The sequence below is a fragment of the Populus euphratica genome, unplaced genomic scaffold (assembly GCF_000495115.2).
Source record: "Populus euphratica unplaced genomic scaffold, PopEup_1.0 scaffold10.1, whole genome shotgun sequence".
Lineage (NCBI taxonomy): Eukaryota > Viridiplantae > Streptophyta > Magnoliopsida > Malpighiales > Salicaceae > Populus > Populus euphratica.
Window position 1 is genome coordinate 300,963 of NW_011499856.1, and position 21,019 is coordinate 321,981.

General features: G+C 34.4%; 4 protein-coding genes across 5 annotated transcripts; 2 read left to right on the forward strand and 2 right to left on the reverse strand.

Moving 5' to 3' along the window:
* Positions 1 to 5,237: 5,237 nt before the first annotated feature.
* On the reverse strand, positions 5,238 to 6,625 carry LOC105123213 (transcription repressor OFP4-like). Its single transcript, XM_011022723.1, has one exon. The coding sequence runs from the start codon at positions 6,552 to 6,554 to the stop codon at positions 5,397 to 5,399; it is 1,158 nt and encodes a 385-aa protein (XP_011021025.1). The 5' UTR covers positions 6,555 to 6,625; the 3' UTR covers positions 5,238 to 5,396.
* A 2,074-nt stretch (positions 6,626 to 8,699) lies between these two features.
* LOC105123214 (transcription repressor OFP17) lies at positions 8,700 to 9,539 on the forward strand. Its single transcript, XM_011022724.1, is given in 3 exon segments — positions 8,700 to 9,260; positions 9,262 to 9,427; positions 9,430 to 9,539. Coding segments are annotated over 3 exon segments (654 nt in total). The 5' UTR covers positions 8,700 to 8,843; the 3' UTR covers positions 9,501 to 9,539.
* Positions 9,540 to 9,880: 341 nt separating this feature from the next.
* LOC105123215 (MYB family transcription factor) lies at positions 9,881 to 12,207 on the reverse strand. Its single transcript, XM_011022725.1, has one exon. The coding sequence runs from the start codon at positions 11,456 to 11,458 to the stop codon at positions 10,112 to 10,114; it is 1,347 nt and encodes a 448-aa protein (XP_011021027.1). The 5' UTR covers positions 11,459 to 12,207; the 3' UTR covers positions 9,881 to 10,111.
* A 6,121-nt stretch (positions 12,208 to 18,328) lies between these two features.
* CHAL (allergen-like protein) lies at positions 18,329 to 20,787 on the forward strand. Of its 2 annotated transcripts, none has more exons than XM_011022728.1 (3): positions 18,329 to 18,844; positions 19,425 to 19,474; positions 20,325 to 20,787. In XM_011022728.1, the coding sequence occupies exons 1-3, from the start codon at positions 18,808 to 18,810 to the stop codon at positions 20,553 to 20,555; spliced, it is 318 nt and encodes a 105-aa protein (XP_011021030.1). In that variant the 5' UTR covers positions 18,329 to 18,807; the 3' UTR covers positions 20,556 to 20,787. The 2 variants fall into 2 exon arrangements, with proteins under 2 accessions (XP_011021030.1, XP_011021029.1); XM_011022727.1 differs by having other exon boundaries at positions 18,332 to 19,196.
* The last annotated feature ends 232 nt before the right edge of the window (positions 20,788 to 21,019 follow it).

Here is a 21,019-nt window from a genome sequence, read left to right on the forward strand (position 1 = left end):
GTCTTAATTGCTTCCAGTTTTTCACATGTAAAACCCCATATGAAAATGTTTCAGGAAGCCTGCATGTAAAACCTTCATTTTAGGGCTAAACCTGAAAAGGGGATATCCTGATACAGAGATTTTAGACGGACTAAAAGAAACAACAGTTTCAACCATATGGTCATGTCATCAATAGTTACATGGATTGCTTGCCGGGATTTAATATTTTGTCAATATGGTGAAACAAGTGGAAGCAATGCATCACCGAAACCATATAATGCAGGACAGCATGCTGTGCTCTTTATGTCCATAATTGCAAGGCATTAACTGTGTAGATTTCACATTTGTGTACCATCTGCAGTGCTCGGTTGCTTGCCTTGAATTTTTACTGGGTGGATCCTGCCTGAATTATGATGCTCCCACTTTTTCTCAAAAGAGGTCGCATCGATAACTTCATTGGTAGAAAAGCATTTCTCTTGAGGTTTCTGACTTTGATACAAGTTGATGACAGCAAATACTTCTATATTGTTTTCTAACTTTAATCCAGCAGGATCTGATTGATGGGTTGGAAAATTCGAGTCCCTATATGTATTATGTATGAAAGTAACAAGTCCTGAGGAGGTGGTTTTTGCATGAGAAGAGACTCATCATGTGTGCAATCATGGGTAAGGCTCCCTAAGGGCCACTGGACAGTTAGTTTCCCCCCTCCCTAGCCTTCATGTGGTCCTCCTTGCTTCCTTCACAGACATACCTGGAATGTGAAATCTGGTGGTCCCTGTAGGTGATTCACAAGAATTCAGACCTTCCTCGGATCACAGATCTTCAGCTATCCTAGGCCTTTCTCGTGATGTAGTTTTTGGAAGAACTAAGCTTGCTAGCTACCGTAATGAATGTAGTTTCACTGTTGATGCTTGAGATTTTCCGCATAATTTTTCATTTAACTGTTGGATATATTGAATTTTTACTGGTAGATTTTAGAGGTTTTCTTTCCTGTAAAATTAAAATTTCCATAGTAATTATAAGCCGGGAAGACCTTTAAATAAAGCCTAGAAATTACAATTTAGAATTTGTTATATTTTAATAGTTGATTTAGAATTTTTATTATTATTTGATTTAAACCTTTTTTATAATTTTTTTAAAATTTGTTTAGGATTTTGTTCTAGTATATAAGCATATGTAAGATGAAGTTTTGATTAAAGAAAATATTGTAATAAAAATTCAAATTAGAATTTTTATGTGGTGACCTGTAATACACAATTCTATCATGTTTTTTATGGTTGTTGTTTTTCTTATGTTGTTTCCATCTATATTAGTTGTTATCAGAATTCAATAATTTCTAGTGGTTAGTTGTTGTATGTTATTGAATAATCATGATTGTAAGAGGTGGTTGCAAAACAAGACATGCTTATGAGGAGCAAATGAGAAAGTTCTCTCATGAAAAAGAGATTTTCAAAAATAGGTGATAGAAAACATGTATAGATAAATTGTGAAATTAACCCGTCAATTAGCGAAGATGAGGAACCTAAGGGATCATAAATCTATGTTAAGTCTTGAAAACTCATTTTAAAAGCCAGAGTAAAAAAGACAATCTCTTAACTAGGATGAGTATTGTTGATATTTAGAGTTTTAGATAAAAATCTTTCATATATATTAAATGATGTAGAAATGATTTTTTAGTATAAAAAGTTCAAGAGCAAATAAGAATGAAGCTAATCACCATCAAATTAAAAGTGCAAGCTTATGCTTTGTGAAAGTAATTGAAGAGGTCTAAAAAAAATAAGGCAAATAGAAAATTAGTAATTGAAAGAAGATGAAGAAGATGATGAAATATCATTTTTTTTTGGTATACTTAAACTTTATATCTATAAGACCCAAACTTTATAATTGAGTTTGGATTTTGACAACATAGTGAATATTATAGATTATTATTTTTATTTTAATTATTGATGAGAAGTTTTGAACTATCATTTGATTTCATTAGTTTTGATTAATATAATATTTTGAAAGATTATGAAATATTGTGTATTTAAAAAAAAAAACTTGTTCTTTTGAGATGTCCGTTCTAAAGCTTAGTATAGATAAGGTGTTCTTATGACACTGTTTTTGCATTGCTAATCATAGACCTGAGATTCAGATCATGACAATACCAATGACTTTATATATTAAGACAAGGTGAAAAAACTATTAATAAATACACTAACTGATGACTATGAATGATTTATAAAAAATGAAAGAGCATTTGGTTTGTAGGTATTAAGTGAATTATAGTAATCCAACCATGACTTACTTTGTTTACAATCTTTATCGACAATTTTCAAAGCCTATCAAAGAGCTTTGACTATAAAGAAACAACATTTAGTAGGAAATAATAAGTTGTCCGGGTAAATAGGAGAGGTGACTTTTGGTATGAATAGAAAATAAAGGGTGTGCACCAGTAAACAAAAATCAATCATTCAACCTAAATTAGTAGTAAAACAAACCATAAGTTAGGGTCCTAAATCTGGTTTTAAGTTTTCTTTTTTTAGTTATGGTGAGCCATGACATCAAATTTATGAGTGTTATAAGTTAGAAAATTTATTAGTAAAAAACTTGATGAGAAAACTAGTGATCATGCTTATAATGATTTAGATAATAGTGAAAAGGTTTTGCAAGGTGATGACGATGTTACCTTACTTATCCAAAATAGCTTGTTTGTTCCTAGAGATGATTCATGTGAAGATTGGTCACACATTAGTTTTTTCTATTCAACTTGTATAATTACGGACAATGTATGTAATATGGTGATTGACAATAGTGGTTGTGAACATATGGTGTTAATCAAAGCAGAAAAAAAGTTAAAACTCCGGATAAAAAACACCTCAAACCCTATAAATTGAATTGGTTAAATTAAGATAACAAGATAATTATAGATGAATACTTTTTTATTTTGTTTTTTACTGATAAGAAATATTTTAATAACTTTTTATGTGATGCGGTGTCTATGAATATGTTCATTTATTATTAAGAAGAATATGATAATATAATAAGAGTGTTGTATATGATAGATGATAAAAGCAAAAAGAATAATGTTGGCGTCTAGAAGAGAATGGGTAGTTGTTGAAAATAAATGTAAAAATATATTGTTTTTATCTAGTTATGAAAAAGAAAAAAATTAAAAAAAATGAAATAAATTGTGGAGAATCAAAATGAAATGAGAAAGGTTGTGGTTTGAAGTCGGTCACTAATGGTAAATAATGATTTTGTAAAAAAAAAGGAGTATTTTAAGAATTGATTTTTAATCTATTTTATCTAAATTAACTAATTATATTGACAAAGTTCTAATTTGATGATTGAATTAAACTAAAGTTTTTTAAAAAATTCTAAAAATCTTGTTTTATATTAAAATTTCATAACCATTTGAAATCTGAAAAACCTTTAAATATAATCTAAAAGCTTTTACTTTTATATATATATATATAACCTTTTTTATGACAAGTTTCCTTGGGTATAAGTGATCTACAAAAACTGTAATATGGAGTCTTGATGAAAGAAAATACAGGGTAATAAAAATTTGAATTAAAGTTGATGTACAATGACTCTGTTGGACACAATTCTATTTTATTATTTCTCTGCTTGCTGTCGTTTTTTATGTTATTTCTAAAAAAACATGCTAAGGAAATTACTAATTTACTTCGTAGTATTCAATCTTACGGTTTACACTTCAACTATTACTCTGACCTAAATTTACCAGCTCATTTCCCGATCACAACTGCAAGCTATTCCTCCCGTGACCCCTCGGTTCTCGTTTCTCTTCTGATGGGACTAGCCATTCCAAACATGTGAAAAAATGAGTAGAAAGAGATGGTAAATTGGGTAAGAAAGCTAGAGAAATTTGAAGGGCAATTGCTGCTGCTAGGGCTATACTAGTTGATTGTGGCTGTAACTCTACTGAGAAGCAATGCATCCCTGTCATTTTTGGATGGTGCCTTCCCTTTTTCCAGGTTTTAGATCCATCTACAGAGAAAGATAATGCTAAAATCTGTACTTCATGATGTTTTCAGAACTTAAAAATCTTCGGCAAATCTGCATACCAATCGACCTGCTGGCCTACAACCCTCATGTTGCAATTCTACATTTCCAAGAACCACCACTTTCAGCAGCATAACTAAACAACAAAGGGACAGAAACTTGTCACCAAACTGGCTATCTTATACCTACGAAAGGTAACATAAGAAATTGTAGGGGTGAAAAACTGGTGGTCCTGTTTTACCTTAAATTGCCTATGAAGCAACTTTCTGCTAAAAAGGGTGCAATAATTGTTACATTAGTGAAAATGTCGGTCCTTCCATGCTATAACAAATCTGCCACCGGAGGCACAAGACTACCAGTATGTGATAGGATTGTAATAATTCCTATCTTAGGTTAAACTTTTTCCCATACGAAAAACCAGCTCATAATCCTTTCTATCTGGACCTGTGTAGGAAAGCAATGGCAAGTCTGGAATGGAGATCTGAAAGCAGGAATACGCAGTTTACAGCTGTGTCACCATTTTTCTGTTTCTCTCTCTTGGAAATACAGATTTTCAAACTGTGTTTGGCGTTGTAGTAGTTTTTGCGGTTGTACGATTTAAGAAAAGCTACGAATTATAACTTTTTCTTAAAATTTCAAGAGAGAATTTCGAGCAAAACTACGGTATATATTCATTAACCAAATACTTTTAAATTTGTAGTTGGATCGCACCACATCACAGAAACAAGCGGAGCCTAAGAGCTGTCACAGTTGCAAATTAATTACAAAGTTAATATATGTGAATGTTAGCAATCAAGTCAATGATGTTAATTATGTTTAGTTGCATGATAAAGGTTTTGCTCAAGTTAATTATGAAGGTATTCTTTGCCAAATACAAATTGATCGCACTCGACTAATCTTGTTTAATGTTGTTGTCCATCTATATGGAAAGTCTTGTCTATTCAAAGTCAACATTTACCTCAACCATGTCTCAAGCTCAAAAAGCTCATGCTCATGCAGTTGGAAATCATAATATTACTGATGCTCACTTTGTCCTTCATCATGATCCATAAGCTTGCATTTCAACTCATTGTTTTCTTCAGAAAACCTGGTATCAACCGGAGCAGGTTGTGACATGTCAAAATTTTCTTTTTAGTTTACTCTGACAGAAACAGAACTCAGGTTTTGTTGTCAGTCATGAACTTGATGGTTTTGCTTGGGCTTAGTAACTGTGAATTGGGAAGGAATCAAAGATTCTTTAGGTACATTTTCCTGGTAAAAACTCTTTAAAAATCAACTACATATTGAAGAAATTCTCCATGATTAAACCAACAATTCTAAGCAGAGAATATAAATTTTAATTAAAGCACTAGCATTTAATTACAGCATCATATTATTCATGCATCTGATAATCTAACAAGACTTTACAATTACAAGTGAAGGTCAGTCATGTCAAACCAGATTTGCTCAAATGCCTTGACAATGATATAATGGTATTCTTTTGAATTGAGAGAAAGGTAGCAAGCAAGAAGGTCTTCCAAATCTTTTGAACCTCGGATATTTTTCTCCACAATCATCTCCATCATTGAATCCTTGAAGTCTCTCTGTGGATCAACTGAGAATTTAACCACTGCAAAGCTCTCTGAAAGGGTCTTGTTTCTTGACAATGACACACTTTTTCGAGCACAACCCTGAATTTTCCTGCTTGCAATTCTCGGAGTATTTGCTCGGAGTTTTATCCCTTTTGCCGAATTCACCGAGGACTTTCTTGTAGGAGGATTCATCTTTTTCTCTTTATAAGTCCTAATGCTTTTCTCCTTGAAAATCTTGACAGAGAGAGACCTACGTGATTTGACCTCCTCCAATTTGGATGAACTTCTTCTGAACTTAGCAACTTCGTTGTCGTTGAATTTCTCAGGCTTGGTCAGTATAGGAGGAAGGTTTAGCTCAGGGAGCCTACCAAACCCTTCAACCTCCTTAATTTTCCTTTCATAGGATTCTTCATTCATATCAATGATAATGTCAGTGGTTGAAGAGCTAACATTACAGTTACAAGAGCTAGACCAGGAGCCTAAATGATGATCAATTGAATCAGGAACAAGAAAACCATCATCTTCATCAGATTCTGATAGGAAGTCAAGCTCATCATAAGAGCTCTCAACAGGAGAGCTAGAGCAGTCAGGTGAATCACCTGGAATAAACCCGGTCAGGTTCGAGTTAACTGCAACGCGACAGCTACAATCAGCAGAGAATGTGGACACCAGTTTTGGAGAAGGCTTGTAAATGGTTTTTCTTTTGTTTCTTCTATTGGATGATTTTCTTGGTGGCTCAGGGAAATGAGTATCTGAGGCTTTTGGATTTGCAGGTGAATAGTAATCTAATTTCTCAGCTGTTTCAGGTTCTGTGGTGAAGTAATAAGAGTATCTTTGATAAGAAATGTTGGGTTTTTGTGATGTTACAGTTCCTGGAGGTGGTTTTTTCTTGGAAGCTCGAGAGGTGTAACGCTTTCTGCTTTTGCTCATGTCCTTGAGCTTGTAAAACCAGGCGTTTGGTATCATATCTGATAATCTAAACCTGTAATTACCCATTTTTCTTTCCCTCTCTGAGATTTTTCTGAGTTGGTTTACCTTTCCCTCTCTTTGATTACTGAAAAGATATAAAGAGCTTACAAAGTTTGGGTTATAAAAGGTAAAGAATAGACGGGGGCTCACTAGAAAAATGTTCAGCATGAAAGCAAGGTGTGTTCCTCTTCCATCATAACCACTAACAGAATTACAAATAAGATTTTTTTTTTTTTTGGATTAGACAAACGTAATCAGGATTTGTTATGCATAATGATCTCCAAAATTCAACTTTACTAAAAGAAACTGAGGGCCTGAAAACATTGGCTAAAGTTTAGTCAGTGAATCACTCGTACCATTTTATATACACTCCTGTGGCCAGTAGCCAATAAATCGCTGGAACTTGAAGATTTGTGAGAACACCTCATCTTTGGCTCAGCCAAATCAAGGGTTAAGAGAGAGTAATGATGATTTTAGCATTAATCAAGGCCCATGTCTACTAAGTGCTGTGTTCTTTTCCATAATTTCATGTTTCACAAATGATGATATTCCGTGTCTTTTCAACTTGATTTCACAATGCCCACATGCCTGGTGCTGCACATTCAGTTTCTGGTCCTAGTCCCCTACCAAGCACTTTATAGGTTTTTCACTTCTCTTTTCCCAGTTGAGGATGAAATTGCATTTCTCCAAGCTGATGGATTCCGATACAGCAACAGGTGAAGGGAGGTCAATCACATGCTGGTTTCGTCTGAGGCACACCTAATTCTGGCTATTGAGTTTAGGAACTAGGCTGTGCTACTGTGGACCAAATACAGTTAGCAATAATTTAGGAATCATATATGTTAAGGATCACAACAATTATTTCATCAACCTTCTGAAAAATTCCTCAAGAAAAAAAGAAAAAAACTTCGTCAAGTATAAAATTTCTTATTCTGATATATTTAAGACATTCTCTCTTTACCGGGGACTGGAAGTTAATGGCATTCAAGCGTTCAACAAATGGTTTTTTAGCAAGAGTTGCTGATTGCGCTGCCACCTTGACATCCATTGTAAGAGCAGCAACTATAAAGCTAGTGTCCAACAACTTTTCTGGACTCAGAGGCCTAGACTAGATAGAAAATTTGGTTTCATGGCTCTACTAGAATTCGACTGTGAATGAAACCAGAAGAAGCACAGCCCAGATTGAGGATGGCCTTTGTGAGAAGCAATTGGAGTCTCAATGTATATGGTTTTGGGGCTTTAGGAGCTAGATTTTAGCCCAAAGAGAGCACCGGCCACCAAGGACAAGGTTGTCTTGGACTTTAGCTTTATTAACCACTGTAATTATTATTTTATCCTTTCCCATACAAAGTTTTTAACTTGCTAGTGGGTGGGGTAGAATAGAATGATATTTTTCAAGGATTTCAAAGGTCACTTGTAAATTAATTAGGGAAAATTTAGCAGTTAATATTTTTTTTCACAGTTAAATTATATAGATGCCCTTAAAGCAATATATATATATATATGAAAGACTAAGAGGGCTTTTGCGTAATTTCATATTTGCACAGTTTACAATTTACTTCATTGTCTTCAAAGTAAAACAAACAATAAAGGATAAGTCAAAAAATATTTTAGTCTTTCATATATATATATATATATACACATATATATATATATATGAAAGACTAAGAGGGCTTTTGCGTAATTTCATATTTGCACAGTTTACAATTTACTTCATTGTCTTCAAAGTAAAACAAACAATAAAGGATAAGTCAAAAAAATATTTTAGTATTTTTCTTATGGGTTTTTTGTTATACTTTATTTAGGTTAGGAGCAAATTAATATTTTCAAAAAAGAAAGAAAGAAAGAAAGAAAGAAGCGCCAATGAATGCCAATAAATGAGAGGTTTTTACCGTTATATATTTTGGTAAACATGGCTTCCACTACATGGCTTTGCTAGCAATCTGAAGGCCACATATGAAGGTGGTAGATTATTCACAAATTTGGAAAACAAGGATCATTTTTAATTTATTGGAACTTTTGGCCCAAATGATGAGCATCCATTGAACTCTTCTCCTTATCAGGATTCTTGCCAAAATAGTCTCTCACTTCATGGGGTGCCACTTTCCCCCTTCAGGACATGAACCCTACAATATCAAGGAGAAGCACACAGGACTTAACTAACCTCCTATTATATCCATCTTCAACAAACTCTCTCTCCCTCTGGTACACCAACCGTTAGTGGAGCAACATTATGTCCTTAAACTAGCTAGAAGCAATAAAAGGACACCATTCTGCTCCTTTTCTTCAACAACACTCTGATATCAATCATTACCGATGAAAATGAAAGCATTAGTTGTCTTCAGATCCAAGCTTTTCAGGTCATGCAAGAAACTACTAATACTCTTCAGATTCAAGCTCAAAAGACCCGTCTTTATAAGAGATCTTCGACTTCATCGTCGTAGGAAAAAACCCAGAAAAGCTCCTCAAAAGAGTCGAGTTTTTAATTTTTTTCGTTCTTTTAGGAAGTCGAGAAAGATGGACAGAGTTGCAGAACTTAGGAGCGTCTCCGAAGCAGAGCGTGAGAGAATGCTTTATCCATCTCCTCTTACACCAGCTTATATCAAGGCCAGTTTGGCCACAAAAAGGCAGACCTTTGGTGATGAAGATGTAGAAGATGCATGCAGAAGTTTCGAGAACTATTTGGTGGAGATGATGGTTGAAGAGGGAAAAGTCAGGGATTTAGCGGATGTGGAAGAGCTTCTGTATTGCTGGAAAAACCTCAAGTGTCCTGTCTTCATTGGTTTGGTCTGCAGATTCTACGGAGAGCTATGCAAGGACTTGTTCTCTCCTGATGTTGACACCACCGACGTTGATAGTCCCAAATGTCCCAAATGATTCTGCGACTAGTATTGCTTCCTCCTTTGCAGCTGCGGAGACAATCCCTGTCCTCTCCGCAATCCCTCTTCTGGATTCTCTGTTGACTCTTTGTAATGCTAGTAGATAATGAAAGGAATAAATCCCATTGTTGTATATCGTTTTCTCTTAGTGTTAGGAGGCAAATCAAGCAAAGGGAGAGAGTGGTGAAAATTCGACGATGCTACCAAAGAAATGGAAAGCACACGTTTCGTACTAATTACAAGATTAGTCATTAACTGATCTTTGGTTTCCTTCTCATTGATTAAGTACAACATTGAAAAAACACTAGGAAAATTGAGAAATAGAGCTTTATGCACCTCTATGTTAGTAAGATAACAGACCAAATATACTATCTAAACTCTAATGTCCATTCAGTTCATAATAGGCAATAAGGAAACTACCGAGTATGATGGCATCACTAAGCAGAGATGTTAGCATTATCAAGTAGATATCTATTTACAGTTCAAGAAGAAGCATTCAACAATGTTCTTGCAGCTTGCAGCATATGTAGATATATCAAAAACAACTGAGAAGAAGTACAGGCACCGAGATTCTGGGCTATAATCCCACCACATTTCACTAGCTATAATATTCTCAACTAACTTAACCTAAATATTGATATCAAAAAAACAAAAAACATGATTAGCTTTGGAAAGTTACCCGCCAGGAAGTCGCAGCATCTCATTCTATTGTGTTCCGGCAGCCCGTTTCGTTTCTGAAAGATAAACCCGAGACTTCACAAATGTGCTTCCAATTCTGAACCCAGGCATGACCATAAACTCAACTTTGAAGCTAGATTGTCCTCCCTCGGACAGAATCACACCTTCCGTGTTCTCTTGAACAGGTTCCATATAAACATCTGAGAATCTGCTTCCCTTATGGACAGAAAATATTTGTGCACTGGGATCAATTGAAGCCGCGATTCCTTGAAGAATCCAAATCCACTTTGCCATTCTTGCAAATATTTGATAGAATGGAGTCCTTGGATGCTTTCCAGTCAATATGAACATCCTCTGGTCTAAATTCCGAAAGAAAGACATCTCCATCATGGGATGAACAACAAGCATGTACTTTTCCCCACAGAAATTGGCAAATCCTGGATTTGGATTAGCTATCAGAGAATCAATAGGATCATCAAACCGTAAAATATCATCCACATCATAGGATCTAAGTGTCATCCCATTAAACATTCTTCGTGCAATGTAGGCTTCAAATGCGTACTTCTTATCTGATCTTTTAGCATAAAGAACCCCATGTTCAATCGAATTCGCTGCCAGGTGCAAGTCCCAACCTGAAGCTTGCATCAAGCTAATTATTGGCCTCGCAAAGTCATGAATGGCCTTCGAAGCTCGTTTGAACGTATCCTCAAACATGGCAACATTCAAAATCGTCACATTCCTTCTCTCCAAACTTTTCTCCCTAATCTTCTCAACCAATACTGCATTCCCCGCATCCAAATCAAGGAGTTCTTGTCGCAGGCGTACAATCTCAGCATCTTTATCTCTATCTTGTGACTTCAGTTTCTCTAAAAGCTTCTCGATAACATCAATTTCTGATCGCAGAGAGGCAAACCTTGAGGAGTCGAGCTTGGTTTTTGAAAATTGTTTCTCCTTAAATGCCTTCTTGGACTTGCAAAGTGCTTCAAGCTGAACCACGACAAGTTCATCAGCAGACACAATCTTATCCGGATCATAGGGAATATGTGCTTCCTGAAGCTGAACATAAGCTAATTTCAAGGCAGAAACCGTGTCAAACAACTCTACAATATCCTTGTCACCATACATGTTGCTTTTGCTTGGAACTACAACAGGTTGAGGATGGATTTTCTCGCCATCAAATTCTGTTTCCTCTGTGGCATCACTACTATCTTCACCCATCGATGAGCCATCATTGTTGCCAATGAGGTTGTGTTGATAGTGGTGGTCATTGGAGAAGACACCAATGGATCTCAATTTGCAAACTTTTGCAAATTTGGATACCATTTCAGATATATTTGAAGAGGGTTTAGAGAGTTTGTTGGTAACATGCTCCATTCCTCAAGGAAGCTAAAACCCCAAAGTAAATCAGATCTACTAATGATGAAGATTAATGGGATTTAACAACTTTCCCAGACACTAATCCCCCAAACTAAACTAAATCACAAAAATGGAGTCTTTCAACGCATATCAACCACCAACATGAACCAGGATTCCTGGTCAAATGCCATAAACCCTGGCATTATAGTAGCTAGAACCATCCAAATATTAAAGAAATGAAATGGGGTTTTAATGCTTGATTAAACAAATATTAACAACTAAGATTAGTGCTTAAAAGAAAGTGAAAAGATTCAAACTTAATCAAATCACTACCTGTCTTCTATTCAAACCCAAATCAAAGACGTTCAAGAGCAACAAGCTATGATCAAGATCATCAAAGAACAGTCCAAGATTTAAACTTTGAGCTCAAAAGAAGCACCTTCTAACATCAAAAACACACAAAACAAAACAGAAAACTGAAGTTGCTGACGCTATAGCTAGCTATCCTGGTGTCTTTGTCTCTGATCTTAAAAAGAAAAAAAAAGGTGATGGGATTCAAAGTAAATGCATCGTGAGGAGTGCTGAAAATGGCATTTACTCAAATGCAATGCAGTGTTTGTTTTGGAAGGAGAGAAAGAAAGACAGAGTCTTTATTTTGGCTTCGTCATCTGTGAACGTGAGGGTTTCAACTTTCAAATATTTTTCTGTATATTTTTGGGGAAATGGAGCAGAAACCTGTTCACCTCCCGCAGAGTTTCCAGTGTTTGAATTCTTTAACACACCGTCTTTGTTCCATGATCATACGAGTGAAATGGAGGGAGGTTTTGGCTACTACAAATCGGTCCTCCAACTATGTTGTCTATTTTAAAGAGGTACTCAAACTAACTATTACTGCGGTTTTACCATCCAACTAGCACGTTGTTCTTTGCAAGTTCGAGTCAAGTTTGAGATAAAGCTTAGTCTTTTTCAATCCATTTAGAGCCTTTTAAACGGAACAAAAATGTTTTTTCAAAAGAAATTTGGTTATTTTTCATTAAAATTAACAAATGAAATTGTTATTTACGTCCTTAAAAAATCCGATTGGGAATATGATAGCACATGTTTTTTAATACTTTCAAAATTATTTTTTATTTAAAAATAAATTAAAATTTTTTGTTTCTAGAATTTTTTTATTTTTAACATCAAAATATCAAAATAATAAAAAAACAAAAGAAAACATCAATTTAAGTTTTTTAGGCAAACATTCTTTTAAAAATTATTTAAAAATAAAAACTAATGCATTATCAAACATACATTTTTAATTAGAAGTATAATAAATCTTAATGAACATTTATCGTACAATTAAATACTAAAGGAAGTAAGAATACCATGGCTAGGTTGGGCCACCGACGGCAATCCAACCCCTGATCAGGTCTAATTAATTGAGAGTGTCTATACTTTAGGGACTGATTTAAAATAACCACCAGAATTAGAGACCTAATATGTAGTTAGCCCAAGGAAGAAACAGCCGTGAGACAATTACGTTACCAAACCAAAGAAGGTACTTGCTGTTAAAAGGCTAATAATAACTATTAACCGCACGCTTGTTTCTTTTCCTGCTTGGATTTTTTCTTCTTCTAAATACTCTGCGTCAGAAGTTTTAAGCATCCCAAGAGAAAACAATATAATTATCAGACTCAATCGTAGCCATTGAAGTGCTGCAGGAGAGGTGTAGGGTAGTGTACCTCTCTGTCTCCATGCAGCTGTGAAGGGACATCTGAAGAAATTGCAAGAAATGGCCCAAATGGGTTTTGTATTAGGCAGATGCAAGTCTCGTGGGAGAACTCCAGCCCGTTTGGCTAAGTCCTGCTATGCAACCTTGATGCCTTTTTCTTATAAAACGCAGTTTGCACCCAAACAAACAAGGCCTTAGAGTGTGTTTGTATTTGCTCTAAAAAAATTATTTTTTAAAAAGTTAATTGAGTTACAATTAACTTCTTACATGCGTATGATATATGTTAGAAGGTTTATATAAAAACATAGCCTAAACAACATTAATATTAATGTTAAAAGTTAAGAATTCGTTCTGATACCATATTAGAATTTTACAAGAGTTTAGAAGGAGGCATTGAAGGAAATTTACAGCTTTATAACTACAATTTTTATGCTGCCAATCTGTAGCTGTTGTTGCCAATTATTAAGGCAGCTCCTTCTACTACTTGTTTATCGTGTTGTCTGTTGCCTTCGCTCTCTCTCTCTCTCTCTCTCTCTCTAAATACCCAGAACCAAGGGACAGACCTTTTCATTTCCAGGCACAATTTCTACCAAGAATCTGCCATAGTTTATGCCACTAACATGTTGATTTCTGTCACATTGCTGCCATTAATCCTACCATTAACAAATAATATTAATTGTGATGGTTATTCAAAATACAGTATTGATATTCTGCATACCGCGTTGCTCTTGTACATGCGATTGCAGGGCTAGAAAAAGGATCATCATTAGCAAGTAAAAGCCATCAAGGGAAAACCTTCATCTCTGATCACATGAAACGAATATGATGGATATAAGCTTGAAGGAGACATGAAAATATAAATTAGAGACAAGAATTCAGAGCATGACATATAGTGACATTTATATAGTCCAAACTAGTAGCATATCAAAGGATGGGAAGTGGGAACATTTTCCTACAATGCTCTCTTATGTCTTATTCCTTGCACAGTAGACAATTAACAACATTATTTTGTTAGCTAGCAAGTACATTACTATATATCCCTGTGAAACTATAATCTCAAATAGATTTCTTGACAAACAAATAGTGACTTGCATTGATTGTCTGTCTACCTAGGGTTTCATATATATATATATATGTATATATATATATATATAGTTAAAATGTTAAGACGTAAATATTTATTAAAGGTCATGAGTAGTTGGCCATACACAATATTTTTTTTCCAGAATAAAACCTTTTGGGAAATGGAAAAATAAAAGGAATTATAGTTGTTCTTTACTAGCTAGATGGTCTAGTCTCTAATTTATCATTAATAATAATTAGGTTTTTTAAATCAACATTTGCATGCTAATCAAGGACGAAACTAGAGGGTGGCCAGGGAATAAAGCTCTGACCTCTCCAAAATTTTCAGAAGTTCCAAAATTCCCCTTGAACTTGTTAATTGATTTTTGGCAACCATTGCAAAATATTTCTTTCAAATAAAAACTATATATTCCACATTTTATAATTCTGGCCTCTTCCCTAACGTCATTATTGAATTTTCGTTTCCTATTAATTAATCAGATTCTAGATAGGCTATTCATGTTTAAATTATATATTTATGAAAAATAAATTTTTACCACCCTCCCTTTAAATTTGCTTCTGGAATAAAATAATAATAACATTACAACTCAAGTCAAAACTTCAGAAATTTAATTAATTTCCAGAATTTTGCACATGTAGAAACTAAAGATGGACCACTATATCTATTACAGGTCTTAGGGAAATCTTTTCTCGTATTTTTTTTATGAGCTCTCTTCTGTTTTGTACTGCATTTCAAGAATATATATGGTTTTCCCTGGACATGTTTTCCAAGATCACTGTCACTACCAATGGCTTTGTCGATGGAGAAAGAATTTTTACAGGCCTTCAGTTTGTGGACCCAAGAAATTTCCAAATTTATCACCATCAACAATATATATCAGCTTTATTCAAGTTAAATAATGGAGATGGGTGTGTCAGGATGGATAATTGCCTTCACATGTCACCCTCACATTTCCCATTTATATGACTATATATCAAACCCCAGGCTTTAGTGGGGAACGGTCAATTTGGGTTTTGAAACACTTATGATGTATTTTTGAGAATTTATATGCATGGGCCATAGGACCTCATGCATTCCCTTGAGTTCTTGAGCAAAACATATTATATCTGAATTTGAATTTAAAAATATATTAATTTATAAAAAAAAGAAATGTTCAAGAATGGATCTAGGGATATTGTCTCGTCTCCTCGTACTTCCAAAATCTTTCTTCATCTTGTTAATTAGTTTTTGAAGATATCTTTACACTTTGATTTCAAGCAATTTTGAAATCGTCGTCCCAAGTAATTAATTATTTAAAATCTAAGATGGGAGAAATTTAACTTTAGTGCATGAAAATTTGTCGAAGAATATCAGAACCATTAAAAAAAATAATCAACACTGCTTCAATCTTCATCATGCATGGGGAACAAGAACCTAGGGGCATTGGAAAGGCATATTAGAGGCTTTAGAAGTGAACAAAAGCATAGGAACGAGTTATGAGTTAGAGTGCAAGTGCAAGAGAGACTTTTCTTTTGCTCCACATCATCCACATCCGCATCCGCATCTACTACACCCATGCACGCACGCACGCTTGCCACAACCTATTCATTGTTATGGACACGAAGGTCAGGAGAATAGAACATGGATTGTGATGTTTGTATGCATGTAGTTTATTGCCCCCTTTTGAGAGGAAAAAAAGACCTTATTAAATATGCTAGCTTCGCATAATTGATTACCCCTTTGACATATTTGCCATGTTTTTGGACTACATTTCTCAAACTCATAAGGAAACATTGAAACCATAGATTCCGACCCATGTATTAGTGTAGATAAGGGCTAACATGTTTTGGTTAATGGAAATTTATTATATTTGGTTAGTTTCGTACCATAGAAAATATCTTATTGAAAGCGTAAAGATAGAGATATAAAATAAATTTATCATTAATTAAGTTTTGAAATGAATTTATGTTCTTTTAAAATATTACTAGAAAATTGACAAATACAAATAAAAAAACTAATGAAATTTTTTTGTTAGTATATTGCGATGAACTTTATTGATAAAATAATTCTTCGTTGTATATATCAGTAAACACCAAGGTAAATATTTTCTTGATATTACCGAGGGAATTATCATGAGAAAAGAAAGAATGAAAAAGAAAATCAAGAAGTACGATAACATGTTATTTTTACAAACAAACTTTCTAATGGCTTTAAATCTATCAATTAAATCCATCCGAGACTTAATTATGGTGGTACTCATGGTTTACAACTTGTCATTAGAAATATGTATGATATTGGAGTTTATATTTTTATCTACAGTGATACCCTGTCCTGATAGTACGAGTATGAATATAGATATTTGTCTTCGATCGTTGATTAATGAGTTGAAACAATTGTAATTGTTCAGGAATTTAACATACGATGTCTTGAAAAAAATATAATTTCAAATGAAGATAAGACATTCACCTTAATAAATAATGGATTATTAATAATTTTCTTTTGTATAGGATGGTTTCTAGTTAGATTATAAATGAAAAACTATTATATTTATATTGTATGAAAAATAATAAAATTTTCACTTTAATAAATAATAATAAATGTTTTTCAATAAAATCAATGTCTAAATACTAAGGAAATAATAATCCATTGATAATATGTAAAATAATGATAGAATGTTACTTTATGATGTGTGAAAACGTGTGGTTATGGAATTTATTGGAAAATTAATGAGGACCCTGACATTATGCTAGGAGTACTAGAAATGGTATTAGAGTGTGACTCTCGATATTGTTCAACTTCAAATTTGAAGGGGATAGCGAAAAAGAAAAGAAAGGGAAATTAAGGAGGGGAATTTGGGGCGTTTAATTAGAATATTAGAAAAGTTCGTACTTTTTTAGAAAGAGAAAGGGAAGAATTGAAAGATCATTAGGACCATGGGAGTACACTCCTTGGAATTTAGTCCATCACAAAGCGACCATTTATGGACAACTCAGGTATCTTACACACTTTGTTTTCAAGTCCTTGCCTTGGGAATCTAGTGAATTCATCGCATAAGGTTGCAAATGGCAGTAAAATTGATCAATGGTTGCTCTTAAAAAAAACAAAAAAAAAAGTATATGCAAGGGTGTTGTCATGCATATATATATATATATATATATAGCTTGAATTTGAAGTTGAATCAAAGTTCTCACCTAAATCCCTTTACTTCTAAGCTAAGAGCCCTTAAATTTAAAAACAAAATGATAAAAAATACTTAGTTATATAAAAAAAAAAAACACAAAACTCTTAGGGTTCGCTCAGCAACATAAAACTGTTTGCCTCTTTTACTTTCGGTTTTTCTCTTCTTTTCTTTTCAGGGTTTTTCTTTTTCAACAAAGAGTTGAAAAACATGTCCATCGAGAATAAAAACAAAATTTTCCAACACACCACATGGGAATTACAAAAGTGTTTGCATATAAGAAATTATATTGCTGATATTTTTTCTTTATTAGGGTTAAAATATACTTCTAGCAACCCCTTAAATAATGTAAATGGTTCAAGAAATGAACCAAATGGTCTAGCTAGAGAGGCTTACCAGCACATACCAAGGCAGACAACATGTGCCTCTTGTTTTCACTGTAATAAATTTGAACAGAAATCTTGGGCCTTGAATCTTGCAGCGATGACAACCGACCACAGTCCTCCGGCCAACAGAAAAAAATTGTGTAATTTGTGTTTTAAATTAATAATACTCTTGCAATTTCAATTTCAAATACCAAAATATTCCGAAGCAGTTAAGTCCTCATTGATTGTCGGAGTATAATAATTCAACCATCTTCATTTTTCAGCCAAACTAATAATGGAAGAAAGAAAATTCGAACTCCATTAATATGTGTGTGTATAATTAGGTGTTTCATATATAATATTTTTCAACTTTATTTCTTCATTTCATCATTCAATTGGGAGGAGGGGAGGTTGTGTTGAATAATATGATAATGTTTTTTTTTTTAAAAAAAATTATTTAAAAATATATTGAAATAATATTTTTTATCAAAATAATATTTAAAATATTTTTTTAAAAAAATATTTTCCAACCCTAAAGAAAGAAGAAAGGGAGAAAACATATAGGAAAAGGCAAACATGAGGTGTCGAGGGTCAATTGGAAAAAGGAGACTAGAGAGAGGTGTGGCAGGAGCTAGCAAGGTAGCCATAGCCATAGCCATAGGGAGCACAGGGCAGGGAGGAAGGGAGAGGTGAATACTGAATAGTGTTTGTTTGTTGTTTATATGCAATTTTCTTTGCCTGGTCTGGAAAACATAGAAAGACAGTGAAGAAAGCCTGCAAAGAGAATCCAAGACTCAAACATGGTAAAGCTTAGGAACCCATTATCCAAATAACTTAGATTCACCATCTCCCTCTCTCACACACACAAATCAATTCTTTCTTTCCAAAAACCTCTCACGCCTCTCTTTTTCCACATATATTTCCATTGCAACCACCCCCGCTTACACACACAAATACCTAGTTACCTGCTACGGCCACTGATCACTATATCAAGATTCTCGAGAGACAGAGACATGGAGAAAGACAGAAAGAGTTATACAAAAGCGAATGTTGTGTTACTCTAACAAGAAGGATAAGATGTTAGGTATTTTGTTTCTCTTACTATTCAACTCCAGTTTCTGCGACCATTAGTGTAGATCACCCAAATCTTAAAGAGTCAAAGAAGACAGGAAGGAAGTTTAAGCAAAACTCCCCCATTCAGTCAATCTCCCTATATATTAGTTGGTTTGCTGCTTGTTGTATTTGTCTCCTTGAAGGGAATTCTTAGTGCTAGCTTTATATTTCATTCTACTTTTTAATGGAGTTGAAGAGCAAAAGACCACTCATCTTCTTCAACAAGGAACCCTCTCTCTTTCAATGTGTCTCTTTCACCATCTTCTTCTTCTTGTCATTCGTTGCACTCTTCAGCACCATCTCTTCGAAGACTACATGTCTAGGTAAGATCTAGCTCTCACTAATTCTCTCTCAAGTACTCTTCTTTAAGCTTTAATGGTAACCACCATCACCATCACCATCACTAATTCACTTCCACTTGTTGCGATTAAGGAATAAGAAATTCCCATCTTCGTTGGTTTTTTTTCTTAATTATTTTCTCCATGTTCTATTGTTCTTCCTCCCCCTAATTCCATTTATGTACTAACATGGTGTAATTAACTTTCTTGCAGGCATCATCAAGTGCCCATTATCCGGAAAAGCTCGTAATTTCTATTTTCAGGTGAGTTTGGTTAAAATTAATTGGTCCCTTGCGCCTCACCTGGCTAGCTAGAGTGTTCATTGATAATGCTATCAATGCTTCAAACAATTTCCCATATGATTACAAATTAAAAAGAATATCTCAAGAATTTAATTCTAATATGATTAATTACATTTTTTTTTTACCAGTCTCCTATATTTTCCTTTTTCCCTTTAGGGTGAATAATAACCAAGCTGTCTCTTTTCTTCTTTCTGAACAGAAATAACCAAGCTGTGTCTATTGCCTAGCTCCATCCACAAATTTTTAATCTTCTATTTATGATCGAAATGAAAAAAGAAGAAGTTATGATCTTGTAACCTGCTGATCCAATGGAACCATCAGGCATATGATTAGGGTTTATTAGTCAGCACAGTACAGTGCAGGACTGTACTAGTGGTCCCATTTATGCTCACCATTCCATCCGGTGCACGTTAGCCATTCTGAAAATTCTTTTTCTTTACTGCTTAGCATTTTTGTCTTGTTTTCCATGAGTCTCGGTAACTTGCGCCACCAGTGCTAAGCGGTTTAACCGGAACTATGTCCATGTACTCTAAATTCCATGTCCCATCTATCAATGTCTTCTCGTGAGCTCCTCTGCTCGTCCTCTTGTGGTGTTCATTTTGCGCACGTTAGCACATGTAAGGATCATACCAAGTGGCAAATTGAGCGAACCTCCCCTAACCTAAGTCCTTTAGGTAATTATTGTGTGCAAAATTTTATGTGTACTATGCACCTGATTGGTACTATACTAATTAATTTTTGACTGATTGATTTTCTTGCAAGAAAGTTGTAATAATTATCGGATAATTAATGGGTTTTGGTATTTTTATAGGAGTTTGAGAAAACAAGAGGTTACGAGTACCAAATGGAGGTTTCATTGAGCATGGCGAGGAGGTTTTTGAGTGGCCCAGGGTCATCCCCACCACGATGCACATCAAAGTGTGGCAAGTGCACCCCATGCAAGCCGGTGCATGTGCCCGTGCCGCCGGGGACTCCGGTGACTGCTGAGTATTACCCCGAAGCATGGAGGTGCAAATGTGGGAACAAGTTGTACATGCCATGATGATATGGAATCATGCTATTAGCTAGGTCTTTTTAAGGGTTTTTTTTTGGGAAAAAGAAGAAGAAGAAGAAGAAAAAGAAAGGAACTCCAGTCGATGAAATTACTTGCTTGTGTGTTGACTACATGGGGCAAGATTATTGCTGGCTAGCTAATTATAAATTCTACTGTGAAAATTGTTCATGGGAGAATTAATAGGATCTATATATATATAAGCATCACTATTTACTTTTTATGTAAAGCATATGATGTTAGCACTACCTGATATTAAGCGCCACAAAGTGTTTATGCCTTCATTTTGTGAACTAAACTATGATTAATACAAACAACAAGGATGTGGAATTCAGGACTATAGTATGGGAAAAAAAAAAAAGAGTAAAAAAGAGACGGGCTCAGGAGAATCTGGAAGTATGGAGTTTGCTGGTTTTGAAGGGCTAGCCTAGTGAGATTTGAAATACTTCTTCTAT

Bases quoted from the DNA above. Each gene is read 5' to 3' on its own strand.
- CHAL (XM_011022727.1), top strand. From the start codon at position 19,058: ATGGAGTTGAAGAGCAAAAGACCACTCATCTTCTTCAACAAGGAACCC. The intron at 19,197-19,424 runs GTAAGATCTAGC...ACTTTCTTGCAG, and splicing joins TTCGAAGACTACATGTCTAG to GCATCATCAAGTGCCCATTA. The intron at 19,475-20,324 runs GTGAGTTTGGTT...GTATTTTTATAG, and splicing joins CTCGTAATTTCTATTTTCAG to GAGTTTGAGAAAACAAGAGG.
- LOC105123215 (XM_011022725.1), bottom strand. From the start codon at position 11,458: ATGGAGCATGTTACCAACAAACTCTCTAAACCCTCTTCAAATATATCT.
- LOC105123213 (XM_011022723.1), bottom strand. From the start codon at position 6,554: ATGGGTAATTACAGGTTTAGATTATCAGATATGATACCAAACGCCTGG.